The sequence below is a fragment of the Pterocles gutturalis genome, unplaced genomic scaffold (genome assembly GCF_000699245.1).
Source record: "Pterocles gutturalis isolate BGI_N339 unplaced genomic scaffold, ASM69924v1 scaffold27716, whole genome shotgun sequence".
NCBI classification, from domain to species: domain Eukaryota; kingdom Metazoa; phylum Chordata; class Aves; order Pterocliformes; family Pteroclidae; genus Pterocles; species Pterocles gutturalis.
The window spans coordinates 1-12294 of record NW_010106320.1 but is presented as its reverse complement, the minus strand read 5'-3'; the positions used below and the strand labels follow the sequence as shown (position 1 = coordinate 12294).

General features: G+C 36.8%; 1 protein-coding gene across 1 annotated transcript in view; it reads left to right on the top strand.

The window, feature by feature from the left end:
* LRP1B (low density lipoprotein receptor-related protein 1B) overlaps positions 1-8027 on the top strand; it is a gene marked incomplete at its 3' end in the record, with an annotated part of 133373 nt that extends 125346 nt beyond the window's left edge. Inside the window, exons 52-53 of the mRNA XM_010087752.1 lie at positions 150-275; positions 7863-8027. Coding sequence (XP_010086054.1) covers positions 150-275; positions 7863-8027 — 291 coding nt within the window. The remainder of the gene's footprint in view (positions 1-149; positions 276-7862) is intronic.
* Positions 8028-12294: the final 4267 nt, after the last annotated feature.

Genomic DNA, 12294 nt, shown 5'->3' with positions numbered 1-12294 from the left:
TTCAGGCTGTTGATATCCTGGAAACTGAGGGTGCGTCCGAATTTTTGTATCAGATTATTTTATTTTTCCTAGTTCTGCAACACAGTGTAATTCTAAAAAAAAAAAATTAAAAAAAATCTGTATTTTTAATATTTTGTCTTTTTAAACAGTGCCTAATCCATGCTTGGACCTAACATGTGAATTCATTTGTTTACTGAACCCTTCTGGTGCAACATGTGCTTGTCCAGAAGGAAAATCACTGGTGAATGGAACATGCATTGATCAGAGCCTCTTAGGTAGGTATTGAAAACTGCATGAAAACCAGAAAATAAACAACTTGTCAGGTTTTGTCATTGCAAAAGGCTAGGCTGTCTGTGAGTCAAGAGTTTTGTGATGTTGTTCAATATACATATCACTTGTCTGAAATGGAAATTAAATACAAAGAAGCAAAGTTCCTGATTCAAAAAACCGTTTATAGTCATCAAAATGAAAAATAAGCTTTCAGATGAACTGATACAAGATTATATTTAAAAGTGAATGTGTATATATATTGACCAAAAGAAGTCTGAAAAGCTCTGAAACATTTTGGATTCCAAATTAAACATTAGCCATTCCGAAGAAAAATAATAACCTTCAAGACCATCAAGAAACACCTCTGCTGAGACTGCAGCAATAGTCAAAAGGCAGTAAGAGCAACATAGCAAATAATGACGACTTTGAAGTAACAGGCAAAAAAGAAAAAAAGCCAACTGAAATATTTTAGTCTAAAATTTTGTTTTTCAGTAACATCCATAATGACTAAAATCAAGATACAAGAAATAGAGTTCATGGTAAAAGAGCTATTAAGTTCTTGCTGTATTTTAAGGGGAAAAAAATCTTCTTTTCCGTAGAAGATTATTAAGTACTTTGAAACTATTCCCATTCTAATTGAGGCCAAACCTAAGGTGGTCAGAGCGCTGGAATGAATTCCAGCCTGAATTTTAAAAGGTTCTAGAAATCATAGAATAGCATTTCATATGTGTATGAGAAGTCAGAATGTATTAGGTTGTTTTTCTGCTGTTTAATTCCAGGCTCAGAAGTGTAAGTAATACATATTTTGGTGAGATCCTCAGTACTTAGAATGCTCAATTTAGCAATTAAATTAATTTACCTGAAATATCATCATTCTGTGGAGAAAATGTCACCTATTTACACTGCCTAGTCTTTAAATATTGAATTAACACAACTGTGTTTTGGTGGTTGATGATGTGGTATTAATGAATCTGTCCTGTCTACAGCATTTCTCTTTCTGTATCAAGAAATTTAAGAATAATTCAGAGAGTAAAAGAATACTAGAAAGCTTGTCCTAGCTAACAAACCCATTCATGTTTTCTGCTTATGCAGGAGTACATTGTATGCAATGCATTTACAGTACCAACTTTTGTACGTACTACACCATGCTCTAACAAAAAAAAATGAAAGCTTCATTACTGAGCACCCTTGGCTGAATACCTATCGGTGTGTATTTATGTAATAGTTATACAATTATAAAGTAGTTTACAGCTCTTTTACAACTTCCACTGATAGAGGAGAACTTCCCCTCCAAGTGTCAGCTCTTTGTTCATCTGAGATAGACACTTGTCAAGATTTTCTGCTGATACAGTACCACCTAAAAATTATTTCAAATGACCCATAGTTACTCCTTAGGTGTTGAAGAAAGGACAAATAAAAGAATATTGTTTTTAACTGGTGGTTGGTAGTAATTTCAACCCATAATTTCAGCTATGCTACAGTTTTACTAGTGGGGCAAAGGATTGTTAGAGTTTTCAGGAAGGTATGGTTTTATTAGAGAAATATCTGAAGAGGCTTTTACGTTATTTCACCACTGGCTGTAAATTTTTATGGATAGACAGAAAATGCCTAGAAAAGCATTTTTAATATATTGATAATTTTCAGTATCTTCCCACAACTGCAATATCTGTTATGCCTTTTACAGGGCCGCTGAATGTGTGTTTCTTAGTTTTCTGATTACATTTCTATTTCAAGTAATGTCTAACATAGGCTTTTTTGTACTTTTTTTTTCTTGTATGTTATTTTTGTGATAGTAGATTGCGGGTTTTTTAGCCTCACAGGTTACAATTTATGAATTTAAACAAGCCTCACTATCATAGCTTACTCACAAGTTTGTTTTTTTTTTAAAAAGTATGAAGTGGATGTTAAATGTTTGTCTCATGCTGACGCTCCACTTAGGCTTCCAAGGATCAGCAGAGATTCCTGGAAAGATCAGAGCTGACCCCAAGATAAGCATCTTGAATTATACAAATTTATAATTAATGGCTGGCTGACAACCCACTTGATAGATCGCTAGTAGCCTGCAAACAAGCTACAAGCTCTAAAACAGGTTCTATTCCTTTAGGAAGTTACACAGTATGGAATTAAAAAAAATGCATAGGAAATATTCCAATCTGCATATATTCCGCTTATTTAAAACTAGCATTATATTGTCTTTGTCTCAGAGCATTTTTGGCATAGTCAATAACCCGAAACAGCAATTCCTGCCTTACGTGACTATCAAAACCTGTGTACTGTAGAAGAGTGACCTGACATTAATCCAAAGGGAGGGTATATAGTCATATTTTTTCTTGGTCTGCAATAAAATCCTGATTCAAAGTTGGTTGAAATATACCTGTTGGTTTTGGTGGTCTTCTAGTTTGTCCCTAAAAGAATGAAATCTGGGAGGTTTTTAATTTGAGATATGAGTATCTGTGAAACATTTTTTAACTGGTGTATTCCCTTGGTTTTGTTACTGGTTTGATCACAATGCAATAGTTACATAGTATGGGTTACAATGATCTACATACTTTATATTTTATGTGTTCAAAAATACACTACCACTAATTTACAGATCTGAAAACTCAACTTTTAAAGACTTTTAGTGGACATCATTCATGTAGCAACAGAAGTGAGGTGTACTGGTTGTTTTGTATGTGTACAGTAGCTATTCCAAGTCATCTAAGAAGTCTTTTAGTTTCATAAATCAGTAGTAATTGTGGATATCAAGAACCTGAATGACTAAGCCGTACATTTTGAATAATATGTAATTCAATTACAATAGTAAACAATAGTATTTAGAACATTTATAATACTTTTTAGTGTCTTTAAGTGTTTTGGGCCTTTTAAAATGTGGTAAAGAAGCTGGTAGTAGATTTCCGTGACTGGGCAGAGTCAAAATGGGACAACCATCTCCAATTCCCACCCATTTTGAATAGTGCCCCCAAAAGAGTCTGTATTTGAAGATTCTGTTTCAACAAAGCAATGTCTTTATCCATGTGAAAAATGCCTTCCATCAGGTAATTATTATTTTCAACATTATTATGCTCTTCTTCGTTTTGGTAGGTTTTGGCACGGCTATTGTAATGATGCCTTACACACTTTGAACAGTTTCTTTTAGTCAATCTACCTTAAGCTTGGTGACTGGGAGGTAATCTCAGTCTTGCTCTGTTGTGACTATATCCCAAAAACTGACTCAGGTTCTTGTTCATTGGATTGTTGGAGGGTTTTTTAACAAAAGAAAACTGAGCTACATCTTGAAATTCTGCATCATATTACTACTGGCTTGATCCATTGAGTGGATTTTTCTTCGTAAGTCCTACGTGAGGAATTCTCAATATTGAATCCTCAGTGGCTTTCTGTAAGACTGAATCCAGATTGCTTCAGACAGCTGTTTCACCAGCATCTCGCACAACTGATGAGGAACAGCTTTTGGGTTTGATTTTGCTTTTTCAAGCCAGAGTTATTACAACATATGTGTGTTGTATCATTCCAAACGGATTTATAACAAAATGACAGCAAGTTCCTGTGTGTTCTTGAATGAGCGTCCATCTCGTTTCTCCCTAGAGGATTATGATTGACAGAGCACAGGTTTTTTGTGGTTTATTTATTGACTATAGCAGGCCTGACTTTTTCAGTTTAGAAGCTACCCTGTAGTTCTCAAATGGGCAGGGTAGCACTTCGTTTTCCTAAAAGAGACCACTGGTTTTGCATCCATTAGGTTTATTGTATCTAATTGTCTATAGCACAACGAAGCTAAAAACGTAGCAAGAGGATGAAAATACAGAGGCTCACACTGGAGGAAGACATTATGTACCACAGCTGAATGAGCAAGAGTAATGAACACTTCCAAGAGTTCCATATTCTGGAGCTGTATGTTTATCACTTTCATTTTAAGAAGGGAATATTTGTGCTCTCTTGTCTGGACAAAAAACCTGAGAAAAAATTACAAAGACTCAGAGCTGACGTTGCTTCTGAACAGAGATGAAACATTTAATTTATCCTGGTGTTTCCTTCAGCACATTTCCGTGGGGACTTCCCCACTGCAGATAGATTGCAGGCAGAGGAAGTGCTCTGGCTGGGGATGTAGAGGTTAATCCCGATACACCTTCTTTTTCACCCAGCAGGTCTGCCTCAGGGAACTGTAGTAACAAAAGCTATTGCACTTCAATCCGTGCTATCTTCTTGATTCCTGTCCTACTTGCAGCCTTTTTAGCTATCAAACAGAACTGGGGTCAAATATAGAAAGCTACTTCTGATTTGGGAAGAAATCTTTTGTTTACAGCAGTATCTTCTGTATTTACAAAGAGGTTACCATTGGGACTGGTATTTTCCGGAACAGAAGAAAATGGGTTACATTACAGCAGGCGTTGGTTAGTTTTTTCTCACTGTGCATCCTTTTCTTTGCCCATCTCTTCCATTTAAAATTGTAAAGCAAACAAATTTTTTAAAGAAAAAAAAATGTGATGGTAAAACAAAGAGGAGGGTCTGTCTTACAGCATTCACACAACATTTGGGGATTACAACTTGTTCTGATAAATTTCAGTAAGTGGAAAACTGGCAGATAGTAGGACCCTTATCTGGAGGGGCAGGAAGATTTATAGAACCTTACATAAGATTAGAACTCTGCACTCTGTCTTTAATAGGTGCATTCAGCTCAGTAAAGGATGAGCTACACCCTTGTCTGAAGGATTGGCAAGAACAAATACCTTTCTGCCCCGTGAGATGAGTTGTGTTCCACTGTGGGATGGGAAACTGTTCTTGTCCCAAAGAATGTAGCTCATTAACCTTGTGCTCCATGGCATTATCTCTCCATTTAACTGCCTAGTCCAGAAATCAGTGGATATTTCAAAGGGAAAAAAATAGCAAAAAGTAAGATGCATTTTTCTCAAGAAAGAAAAGCTTGGTATAGAAATTCCACTATAAAATGAGTGTATGTGTGTGTTTGGGAGAGGAGGATGGTATGTAAAAAAATTGAACAAGTGAAGGAAAAAATAGCAGTAGAGTTCACAAAGCTATGTTTTTCTGGTTTATCGGTATTTCTGCTATGTAAGATTTTCCTTTTACTTTCAGTTAAAGGAAAGAGTCAAAGATGGAGCAAATAAGCTGTAAGTTCATTAATGTTGGTGTCAAACAGTCATATCAGGAAGAAAAACATAAGAAAAACTGAAGAAGTTATTTGATTCTTTTTTAAAGATACATTAAGATTGAAATAGGCAAATCAAGGCAGCAGAAGACTAAATAACCAGGCTAGGAGAGAATATATAAAATTATATGATCTGTAACTCTTTCCTTTCTTTCATGTTAGAGAGATCCAATAGCTAGACTAGGAGCAGTATAACAAGTGAAAGGAATTATTTGAACTGACTCGAGATGGTAACTTTTTTTTTTTTTTTTTTTCAAACTTTGTTCCAATAGTGGGTACTATACTAGAGCTGTTCCCAGCTCTTCTTTCAAAAGTCTTTATTCAGTAATTTAAATGAAGTGTATTCAGCTTTTTATAACAATTCTTCTGTGGTTCTTTCCTGTATTCTTTTTCTTCGTGTCTTCTCCTCTGGGACTGTTCTGCTTCTGTCTCCTACACAAAGGCACCTGATCCCCTTTTGTGTTCAGTTGATGTGAATCAGCAAGAGTAATTCGATTCTTGTATTTACCTTCAGACAATAAAGCAGCAGCATTAAAATCGCTATATTGTTAAAGTCTAACATAGTATTTTAAACCTGTCTTATCCATTACATCTTTCAATCCTATTTCTTAGCTTATTTAAAGACCAAAATAGTTGTGTTAACTTTTCTCTGTTTCATATTAGATTTGTGTTGAAACTCTTGAATATAAATGTTTTATAGAGAACCAAATCAGTAGCAAATGTTAATAATCCTGTGATGATACAAGATGTTACAAACTTTTATGTTTTTTTCAGCAACTTTTCAGTTGACGTTGCGTAAAGATGTAGCATATTTACATTTTTAAAGTATATGAGTGTCCCAATCTTTGAAAGCCCATTGGATTAGAAAACCGTTAGCTTGGGCAATTTTTGGCTCAGTACATTTTCCTGAAAATCTGAAGGCATGTGTTTCTGGGCCTGGTTAGGGTAACTTTTCGAGTTTGTTGTTCATGTTTTGTAGTTCTAAATATGCCTTTTGATAATCAGTTTTTATCTTGAATTCATAGTCTGTCTTAATTCTGACTTGATTTCCCATTTTTTTTCAAATTTTATATCTTAGTTTTGCAGAATTGCTCTAGAAGTGAAATATAACATGTTTTTAATGTGCTATCAGAAAGGTTCATAAAAATGAACACTTGTCTGTACTTCAGTGTTATTTATTCTGTTTTTACCGAGTTCTGCTCTATAAACTCACGACTAACGATAAACAAAACAGATAAGATAAGCAAAACAAAAATAGACTTTCTCTTCAATAAGTTATGCTACATTATCCATTTAAACAACTTCTGTAATGAGGAACTGAAGAATGGTTCATGGAACATCAAAGGATTTAATGAACCACCCAAATAAATAGAACACTGAGGCATCCTCAAACTCCCAAATACAAAGCAGCTTTGTTACAGCAGATGTTTATATCCAGAGCGGATACCAAAAAATTAAGCGCATATGGTAATTCATATTTCTATTGTAAAACACCTGAAATAACAATGTGCCAGCTGGACCCTGCGGAGGAGCAAAGAGCAGGGTGGATCCAGAGAAAAGGCTGCTGCACAAGCACGGTTATATGACTGGATTCTGCAGAGCCCGCACTGGAGAGAACCATTCAGCTGGAGGATATCCGACATTCCTAAATTCTGCACTTAGGATGCAACGTGTTTCTTTAAACATAAAAAAAAAAAAAAAAAAGGAGTTGGTGTGCCTGTGTCAGTCCATCTTGGATCTCAACAAGCATAGGACAAATGGGAACCTTGACTCTCTTCCATTACTGAAGAGTTCTCCATGGTTGTGGTATCCCTCTTGTTAAAAGCCATGTAGGTTCAAATGCTGGGTTAGTCGGGCAGCAGTCTGGCTTCACAGGATTTGTTTTGCTATGTGAGAAATGGAAAAGCATGTTTTGGGCTGGAAAGGTGCTTGTCTGTTTCTATAGGATTAAAATAACTTGGATGTTTGAGCACTGTGTAATTAATTTAGTGTGGATGTCATTGAACTATTTTATATCTTCTTCACTGAAATGAATAGAAATCTATTTTTCAAAGTGTTTCCAAGACAGTCACAAGCCTAACTGCAGAATAGCTGTACAGAAAGGTTGAATGTGGCCTCATCAGACTCTGTGTCACCTCGTACCTCACCACTAGGACGGTGGCACTGCTGCCATAAGCCCTCGGTGAATGCAGAGCCGCAGCGGTATCTCTTCTCAGTGGTTTTACAGACTGAGCAGGCAAGAATAAGAATAAAACAGAAAATACTGTGGAAACAGAAGTGATAGTTTGTTGCCTCAGTTTTTAAATTTGATATTTTTCCCCCATTGATAGAGATCGGTTATCTCTGTTTAAGATGCAAACAGGTTCTGTTTTGCCGGTTACATGAAGTGGAATTGTTGAAAACAATTTTGTGTGTGCTCTTGCTGCAGATGATACCTGTAAATTAACCTGTGAAAATGGAGGGAAGTGCATTATAAACGAGAAGGGGGATCCTCGATGTCACTGCTGGCCGAGTTACTCCGGTGAAAGGTGTGAAACTAACCATTGCTACAACTACTGCCAGAATGGAGGAACCTGCGGAGCCTCTCTCCTCGGTAAATATTTCTGAGAAGCTCTATCTATTACACCACCCTTAATTCAAGTGCTTGAATTTATTCCTTGCTTGTGGTATTTTTTCTCTTTGTAACTTATTTACTTTGTGCTTAAACTATGTGCAATATAGCAGTGTGTACTGTACTTCTGCTTTATAGTCAATAGTGCTTTTCATTCACCTGTCCCGGTGTTTTAGCAGAATTAAGCTGCATCTCAAAAAAGGGAGCATGTAAGTAACTATTCAGTATAAAGACACACATGTCGAGGTGTAGAAATGGAACTGTAAAGCAGTCAGACTGCATCTGGAACAGCCCCACACATCTTGCTCTCTATCTCAATTCTCCCTCTAAACTTTTAGGTGCATACATAGAGATATTTCCTTAAATTGCAGAGTTGTGCGACCTCAATATTTTACTTTTGTCTTAACTGTAATTCACAAAGCAGGCATTTTACTCATCTAATTCTCTGGAAGATTTTGTTGATCCGAACTGAGATCCTTTCTTTTTCCTGAAGGAATTTGAAATCGCATCTCTTATCTTCAGGGAGATTATCCTAGCTGTCAGAATGCAGGTATTTGGCAGTTGATCTTTGTCCCTAACATGTAGCTGGTGTAATGCAATTGGTGTTTGTGCTAGAGAGAAAAGGTGTGATAAGAAGTGGTCTGAAATTTAGTAATTCTGAAAGGAGAACTTGAACTCTACAGTCTGCTCCAAGGAATATTTAAATATTTGATTCAAAGCAGCTGGAGAAGAGTTTGCTGTCTCATCTCCGAAGCCTATCAGCTGCTGCAGATGGTGTGAATCATTTTCTCCTACGTGATGAAATCACCAGCACCTTGATCTCTCTAAGAAAAGTACAGGCACCTGACTTAAGAACAGGAGTTTTGACTGTTTAGCACAACCAGGGAGAGCTCCCTGCACTGCAGAATCTTGTGTCTCAGCCTCTGTGACAGAGGGGGGTTAGGTCTCAATGTTTTCCTTAGCACTCCTTACTCATTAACTTCAGCTTATCTAGTTTAGTGATTTAGCTTCACTGGCTGGCTTCTCTGGAGCCTCCTCTTATTTACAGAGATGTGGTGGCAAAAATCCAAGGGAGTGCAAATCTAGTAAACAGAGGACTTTTCATTCTGGGTATTTGGGGGTTAACAATGCTGTTCATAGTTAACATCACTAATAATGACTAAATATTAGAAAATGAGAATTACTTGTACTTAAAGTTGATTAATTATGCTTGAAACTGTTTCTAATAGCTGGCGGAACTACTGACACAATGTAGTGAGATCAATATATGTTTAGTGAGAACATACAAGGGAAAGAAAGTCAGTCACGGGTGATTTAAATGACGTGCAGAACTTCTGTGTCATCTGAGGAGAGGATGTTTACTCTCACATCTTAGATGGCTGACATTTAATTAATATTTTTGTGGGGTTAAAAAGCTTCATAAAATGAATAACTCAGCTCCTAGAACTCAGGTCAGTTCTGAATCCTGCAGAGACCCCAGGGGTTTATTTAATCCTTTTCTTTTGGCAGTAGCCATAGGGCTTCCTCACCTCCAGCAGCTCACACTTGCTGGGCTCACACAGCTATGCTGTCGCCTGCAATTTTTTTTATTTTTTTTTTCTCTGCTAAATCCAGCCTGTGAAGTCTCTCAGCCTTTCTGAAATAATTAGTGTGGTAGGTTTAGTCACCAGTGAGCAAAGGAGAGATACGAGCAGATTCTACAATGCACTTCTGCTAAATTGTTAATCATGGCCCCAGCTGCTACAGAGGGCCTGGGGATGCCGGATTTAACCTTATTTCTGCTTGGTCTCGAACAGGATAGTGTGCCTGTCCCAAAAATGCATCAGAAGAGCCAGCATGGATGTCACCACAGCCCTCATCTCGCTGTTCAATTGCCTGATTTTTGGGAATCTGAACCTTTAACTGCAACTCAAGTTGACTGTACCACGCATGGCCAGTGTGCCAAGCCTTAGCTGAGACCAGTGTAGAGCTTGTTCTGATGGCTCTGACTCGGTGTACCTGCTAATAGGAATATTCTTCTACTGTACTGTGTCCACTTTCCCAGTTCAATCAAATTTTCATAACCATATTTCAAGTTAACCAGATTTCCTATCTGCCATTTCCAATTCATGAGGATAGCTGTGCCTTGAAGCCTGTCCCATAACTTCCATGTTCTGGAGACGTGGAAAAGACCATATAATCTTTCTAAATCACTCCATCCTGCACTCCAGATAAAATTTTCAAATTGTTCCACATCTCTTCTTTCTTGCATGCCTAGCCCCTGGACCCTGTAAATATTCTATTAAGAAGAAATCTCTATTTCTTATCAGACTTTATTTCTTATCTATATCAGGCCATAAATCGTGTGTTTCTGAAATAAACTAGCATGTCAGTGAGATGTCCCCTTATCCTAGTTTAATCTCATCCATGATATACTAAAACCATTATGCATCTTACAGAGGGAAGCTAAACTGGATGCCCCAAAAGTATTGAAGATCGTAATTAAGTCAACAAAACTTAATTCCTCAAGTGTTTTTGCGACAACTGTTTCCTCTTTCCAGTCAGATATACCACTGTGCAGAGCATGTCATTCAGTCATTGCATCAGTGGGTGAACATTTAACCACAGGGGCTGCAAACACCGTTCCCAGTTTGGACTGAGGGTATGAAATCCAGGACAGAGCAGCTTCCTTTGCTTCGCTTCTTTCTTGTCTCAGCCTTCAAGGCAGAGCTGATCTGCTTTGTCAGGTTCATATGAGTGTCACTAGAGTACCTGTTACTTTATTCTTCCACATTACTACCTGTAGGAATAAAAAGGTTCCTTATTACCCGGAATTGCTGCTTTTCCTTAATGGTTGTGCAACTTAAGCATTATATTGTGTCTGGATTTATGAAACTACATCCTGCCAGGCTGACCTGTCCACTAGCAATAGGTACATTGCATACTTTCTGGAGTTGTGTTTTTTGGTTTGTTTTTTTTGTTTTTTTTTTTCTTTTGTTAGAGAATTCTCTCACATTTCTGGAAAGTATAAAATAACTATTTTAAAATAGAGTCAGCTCAGTATCATCTTAATTTCTTTTACTGTCTGTGCAAACCACCTCCTACACTACAGTGCTCAGGACAAGTTCCTCAAAAAGCAGCACTCATACTTTCGATCCGTTATACAATTGGCTCATCAAACTGTCCTGCTAAACTGATGCAATCAAGTTGCACATATTTTCCCCATTTTCTCTTTTTTCTTAAATCTATTTTTTGTTCAAAATGATGAAACCTTTTCCTCTGGAAGTTGCAGAAGCCATATGTCTGAGTGCCAATCTAAGTCCTATCTGCAAAATATAAATGACCTGTGATAATTTCAGCTTGCTGGGCTCTGTCTTTCTTAGAAGCTCTGATTGCCCTTATCGATTCTCATCTATTATCCGACTCAAACAGCTTTGATGTAGTCAATGTAATGAGTGTTGTTCTTCATGCATGCCCTCTGGAAAGCCAGGAAATTTAGCTTCACAGGGAGATGAGCTTCTGTGGGGTCCCTGCTGCTGGGAGACTTCGCTAGGAGTCGGGGGGTTTCCTTATTGTTGGCTTCTGACTCAAAAACTGAGGAAGAGGTATCCTGAAAACAAACCTTTCATCGTGATCTGATATAAATAAAATGTCACAGCATATAAAATACTCTTCTAGTGAACGTGTGTGTTCTCATAAATGTGTAAATCGCTTTCTCTTTCACCACCTGGTATATAATAGTAATGTGATAACCATTTAAGTAAATTGAAGAGTATTACTCATTTTTTACAACATGATTGTGCTAAATCTTTGCTGGATGTGGTAAATTGTAGAACCTCATTATCTGCACACAAATGTTAATTTGTTGAACAAATCCCACTGGCAATTCAGGGATTATTCACTGTTGGTTTACTTACTGCTAAGCCTTTTGGCAAATTCCTATGTGAACATTATATAGCTAGAGATTGGGGCACCTTAATTAAAATTTGTAAGTTTATGACAGTTGTATTGAACTACAATAATTGAACAAAGAAAATGTCATCAGTTAATTAAAAGTACACATCCAAGATGTGTAATTAAAAGTTTGGTATAATAATGAACACTTCCCAGTAAGCCAAATTAATAGGAATTTGGAAAAAAATAAATATTACCATAAAAATGCACTTCCTTTCTCCTTATCATTTAAAGTAAAAATGTTGGAGGAATAATTTAGTAAATGTGCTGAACACATTAACTACATCTAACTAGTTCACAAAATTAAATACATATT